The 6,005-nt window shown below is 57.2% G+C and overlaps 1 protein-coding gene across 1 annotated transcript; it reads right to left on the reverse strand.

The window, feature by feature from the left end:
- Positions 1-199: 199 nt before the first annotated feature.
- On the reverse strand, positions 200-4,823 carry LOC133892503 (LRR receptor-like serine/threonine-protein kinase GSO1). The gene is made up of 2 exons (XM_062333329.1): positions 907-4,823; positions 200-807 (listed from the first exon to the last, which is right to left on the reverse strand). Exons 1-2 carry the CDS (start codon positions 4,340-4,342, stop codon positions 452-454), a joined length of 3,792 nt encoding a protein of 1,263 aa, XP_062189313.1. The 5' UTR covers positions 4,343-4,823; the 3' UTR covers positions 200-451.
- Between the last annotated feature and the right edge of the window lie 1,182 nt (positions 4,824-6,005).

Here is a 6,005-nt window from a genome sequence, read left to right on the forward strand (position 1 = left end):
TCCATTCATCTACATGTCATTTGGCATCTCTTTCATTGCTCGTTTCATTCAACACAATGATTCCCCAGATTTGTATTTGTCAAGCTTTCATATTATAAGGTGAAGCAATCATGTTGCCCTGTAAGCACTTTTAGTACTGTCTTTTTCGTTCCAGTCACAATACACATCTGTTGCAGCTAATTTCAGAATAACATCGAAAGGATCTCAACCATTGCATACTTTGTTTTACTTCATTACTTTACATTTTCAGAGATGCATGTACAAACAATTTCCAAACTCAACCAAATTAACGATAAAACAATCCAATTTAAGGGGATTCTTGATTCAACGGCAAACCCTTAAAACCACAACTCTCTTGCTCATTTCATGCAGAAAAGGTAAGCTAATTTAGCCGAAACAAGAAACAGAGAAAAGGCAGCTCCTAGGACAAATTTTCCCAGCTTTTGATATCCTAACGCTTGTGCTCATCTGCTCGATAATAATCGAGCGAAATGTGGAGCAGCAGATCGGAGACCTGCCGGGCCGTCGGCCTCTCCCCCGGCGCCGTCCTTGTGCACCGGAGCGCCACCTCCAGCACTTCTGCCATCGACGACTCCTCGCGCGGCGCTAGCGGTTTCAGATCTGGGTCGAACACCTGCTCCCGCGCTGGCAATGGCGCGTCGATCCTGGACTGCACCCACCTCACCATGTCCATGTCACCGCCAAAGGACTTGTCGGTCGGCACGAGCCCAGTGACGAGCTCCATGAGCACCATGCCCATGCTGTAGACATCGCTCCTGTCGGTCGCCTTCAAGGAGTAAGCACACTCTGCAAAGGTAATGTGACGCATACATTGTCAGTAACTGCATCTGCAATTCGTCTGAACTTTTTTTTTTGTTTCTGTAGCATTTCAGGGGCTGAAATTACCTGGCGCAATGTACCCGTATGATCCGGCAAAACAGGAAGCTGACTCAGTGCAGTCTTTGCCACAGGCGGCCTGGTTCTCGACGACGGCTTTGGCGAGGCCGAAGTCGCCGAGGTGCGCCTCCATGTCGCCATCGAGGAGCACGTTGCTCGACTTGATGTCCCGGTGCACGATCCGCGGCACGCAGTCGTGGTGGAGGTACTCGACGCCCTGCACCAGCCCGGCCGCGACCTTGAGCCGGGCGTCCCAGCCGAGCACCCGCTTCTTGCGGTCAACGTCGCCGCAGCCGTGCAGCCAGTCGTAGAGGCTGCCGTTCTCCATGTACTCGTAGACGAGCATGCTGCCTCCGCCACCGTCGTGGCAACTGACGAACCCGAGCAGCTTGACCAGGTGCCGGTGCCGGACGCGGCCCAGGATCTTGACCTCCCGAGTGAAGCTCTTGTCGTGCAGCAGCATGTCGCTGTCCATGTGCGCGATCCTCTTCACGGCCACTATCTCGCCGGTGGACAACTCGGCCCTGTACACCGTCCCTGACCCGCCGGACCCGATGGCGAACTGGTCGCTCAGGTTTTCCGTAGCCTCCATGATCGCTTCCCACCGGAACTCCCGCCGCGCCGAGCCCTTGAGGACGAGCTGCCGGTTCGTGTTGCCCGAGCTCGACGAGAATCCCGTGCAGTTCACCTCCCTTGACCGCCGGCCCCGACGTCGCACTGCCATCAGTGCGAGCACGATGATCAGGAGGACAATCGCCAGCGTGACCGCCGCAGACACCAGCGCGATGGACGCCGAGTGCAGAGCCGACCGACCGTCCCCGCTGCTGCAACCTCTCAACGGGCTCCCACAGAGCCTGACATTGTCAGCAAACGCGCCCTGCGGCCACCGGGCGAACTCGGTGCCCAGCCTCCCTTCCAGCTGGTTGCTGGACAAGTCCAACTGCACCAGACTGCTCATGCCAGCAAGCTGAGACGGCACTGCTCCGACCAAAGCATTGTGAGAAAGATTCAGGTCTTCCAGCTTGGAGAGTGACCCGAGTGATGAAGGAATGTGGCCACTGAGATTATTACTGCTCAAATCCAACAAGCTCTGCAGCTCTTGCAACTTGCCGATATCCGGAGGAATTGGACCGGACAGGTAATTCTGTGACAAATTCAGCTCATACAAATTGCTTAATTTTGCAATCGTCGTCGGAAACGGACCTGAGAGCTGATTGTGTGCAAGATTCAGCACGTTGAGGGACACCAAGCTACCGAGTTCAGGTGGCACTGTTCCATTGATCTGGTTGTTGTTGAGTGAGAGCTTCAGGAGCTTGGAGCAATTGCTGAGCTGCATCGGAATCACTCCGACGAATTCATTATAGGAGAGCGTCAGCTCCCCAAGCTGCGGTAACGAGCCCAGCCAGTCCGGGATTGGCCCTGACAGCCGGTTGTGGCTGAGGACGATGAGGCTGAGCTGCGTGCACTGCGCGAGCATGCCCGGGATGCCGCCGGTGAGCGCGTTGTTCGACACGTCCAGCAGCGTGAGCGCGGCGATGCCGCCTAGCGACGGCGGGATCGGCCCGGAGAGCATGTTGCTCCCGAGGCGCACGCGCTGGAGCGAGGACGACCGGCCGAGCTGCGCGGGGATCCCACCCTCGAAGGAGTTGTTGGTGGCGTCGAACGACAGCAGCCTCGCCGTGCCGCAGAGCGGCAGGAGGCTGCCAGCGAGCCGGTTGTGCGCGATGTTGACCCTCGTGATGTTCCGGCACTCGAACATGCCGTCCGGGATGGCGCCGGAGAGCGAGTTGTTGTACAGCATGAACTGCTCGAGTGACCGGAGCTTGCCGAACGTCGCTGGGATCGGCCCGGACAGAGCATTGTCCGCCAAATCGAGGACCTTGAGCTGCCGGCACTCACCGAGCTCCGGAGGAATCCATCCGGACAACACGTTCTGCCGAAAGTCGAGAAAGATCAGCTGGGACAAGTTTCCCATGGACGCCGGTATGCTCCCGTTGAACTGGTTCCCGAAGAAGTCGATCATCTGCAAGCTCGCGCACTCCCCAATGGACTCCGGTATCTCGCCAGCGAACTGGTTCTCGTACAGGTACAGCACCTCGAGATTCCCGAGGCGGCCAATGGCATCCGGCAGCCGGCCGGTGAGCTGGTTGTGATACAATGCCAAAGTCTGGAGCTCGGTGAGATTGAAGAGCTCCGGCGGCAGCTCGCCGGAGAGGGTGTTGTTGTTGAGAAGCAGGTCCGTCAGATTGCCGAGCTCACCAAGCGCAGCCGGGATGGGGCCGGAGAGGCTGTTGTTCGCCAGGTCGAGCTGCGTCAGCGCGCGGCACCGAGAGAGCCCCTCCGGTATCTCCCCGGACAAGTTGTTCGTCGAGAGCATGAGGTGCTCGAGGCTACTGGACTCTGCTTCATCGCCTCCGCTACCGCCGCACAGGTCGTCGGGGAGGCTGCCGCTGAGGTGGTTGTCGGAGAGCACCAAGAAGTTTAGCTCCGGCAGCTGGCCGAGCTCAGCAGGAAGCTCTCCGGAGAGCATGTTGCCGGACAGATCGATCGTGCGCACGCGCGAGAGCGCGGCGAGCGCACGCGGAACGCGCCCGGAAAGGCGGTTGTTCATGAGGTTGAGGTACTCGAGCTCGCCGAGGGAGCCGAGCTCCGGCGGTATGGCGCCCTCCAGCGAGTTGTTCCCCAGGTTCAGCTTCTGGAGTCCAGCGAGCTTCCCGAGCTCCGGCGGTATCGCGCCGGTGATCTGGTTGCCGGCGAGCGCGAGCACCTGGAGGCTCTCCATGCCGCCGACCTCCGGCGGTATCGGCCCGGACAGCGCGTTTTGCTGCAGGTTCAGGGCCGTGAGCGCGGCGAGCCTCCCGAGGTTCCTCGGGATCGGCCCCGTGAGGTTGCAGGACGCGAGGCCGAGCACGGTGAGGTTGCCGAGCCTCCCGAGCGCGTCGGGGATGGCGCCCGACAGCCCTGGATTGTCGCCGACCCGGAGCACCTGGAGCGCCGCGAGCGCGCCCAGCGACGCTGGTATCTCGCCCGTGAGCCGGTTTGAGTACAGCATCAGCGTCTCAAGCCTCATCAGCCCGCCGAGCGCCGCCGGGATGGGGCCCGTGAGGCGGTTCGACGACAGGTCGATCAACTCCACCGCGTCGAGCTGCGCGAGCGCGCGGGGCACCGGCCCCGCCAGCCCCGCGCCGGACAGGTTGAGACCCACCACCCTGAGCCCCGCCGCGTCGCACGCCACGCCCGCCCAGGAACAGAACCCCGACGAGCCGGCGCCGCTGTCGTTCCAGCCCGCCAGGGCCCCCTCGGGATCCGCGACGAGCGCGCTCTTCACCTTCAACAGCACGCCACCGTCATCCGCCGCGGCCATGCATGAAAGCAGAGCCACCACCACCACCACCACCAGCAGCCTTGCCGGCCACGCCAAGAACCGCCGCGCCGCCCTCACCATTGCCACTTTCTTGGTGCACCTCACTGCTCGCCTCTATCCTAGGTGTCAACTTGTGGGGAGTGCATGAGCAGAGGAGCAGGGGCGAGTCGGGATGGAGGCGCACGCACGCATACGGCGGGGTATGTGCATGGGCGCATTGGTTCCCGCTCGAGTCAGCGTCGGGAAGCGACGGGGCAGGGGAAGGAGTTAAAGGAGATGGCGGTGTGTGCGTCGTGTCTCAGAGGCTTGGTGCGTGGCATTGAATGGCGCCGACTGCGTCGGCCTCTGGAAGGAGTTGGTGTGCTTGGGAAATGGAGGAGCTGCTCAGCTAGGAAAACAGAGGAGGAGAGAGAAACGGAGAGAGGATTTGGCTGGCAGTTGGGGGAGTGAGTAGAGTAGAGTAGAGGAGAGCAGAATGGGACCAAGTAGAGAGATGGAGTTCGTAGAAAGAGAGTGGTTGGCCTCCCTTTTATGGATGATGGATTCAGAATCCTCCCTTCCTCCCTCCCTCCATGGTTGGAGTTTTTGGTTGTTTGAACCGGCCAGCATGATTTGACGTGCCTCCATGGAAGGGATTTGTTATGTGATTAGGCTAATCTTAATAAAAAATCGGTTGGCTAAAACAAGTTCAGATGCCACCGCAAAGAGGAAACAACTTGACGAAGGCGTACGTGTCTGATTGAACAGGAGTAGGCCGGCCGACGCATGCAAACGGATGGTGGGATTGAGAGTTAATTCATGGCAAGCACTCGAGGGACATACTTCAGATGGGAGTGTATTTATGGCATCTCCAATAATATAGTAGATGTCTGGTATCTATAACGTTTATACATGTCACTAATAGTTAACGCTAAATATAATCTCCCAAATAGTCTAACTATATCGTTATCCAAAAAAAAAAACTATAAGCTCACACGTGATAGTGAGCAGGGGTGGAGCTAGACTTGGTCGAGCAAGGTGGATCAAACTTGTAGTCGAAATAATCAAGTAAGAAAGGTCATATTTCAAGTGTCAAGTGGAAATATAGTTGGATTGTACGCCCTGCCGTTGCCCGCACTTGAGACTAAAAAAAAGCTTGAAAACTTGACTTATCGACACCTGACTCTGAGTAGAAAATAAATCTTCAAATTTGAACCGTTCGGTATAGACACATTTAATGCACTCGGATGAGCGTGCAAATATTCACACAACATCTTCATCCCGCCTTTCGCGTTGAACGAAGCGCTACAATGATAGGAGCAGTTACCAAAGAATACGTTAAGTTCCAGTTTACTTATCCGTACGAATCTGGACTGTAGACATTTTTCATCCTCTTGCCATTAATCTTCTTGCACAAGCCTTCACCTTCCTTCGCCCAAGCGTGCGCCACCGCACAGAAATCTCACTCCATGGCTTCCGGTCCTTCCACGAACGGCGCTTCTCCTTCCTCGCATGAGAAAGAATCCAACTTGAAGGCTGTTGATGCTTCTCCTAAGCAACTGGACGAGATGAAGCTCCTAACCGAGGTCTGGGCGATCTCTACGATACAAGAATCGAAGCTTCAGGAACTTGAAGGCGAAGGAATCGTTTCTCCTCGTGAGCTGGCCAACTGGAGGCCGACGTCGGGTGAGGAATTCCCATCCTGCCAATTCGATCATGAAATTATGGTGTTTGAATCATTTTCCGCTATGGTTTCAATGTTCCC

This window comes from Phragmites australis, chromosome 15 (genome assembly GCF_958298935.1).
Source record: "Phragmites australis chromosome 15, lpPhrAust1.1, whole genome shotgun sequence".
Lineage (NCBI taxonomy): Eukaryota > Viridiplantae > Streptophyta > Magnoliopsida > Poales > Poaceae > Phragmites > Phragmites australis.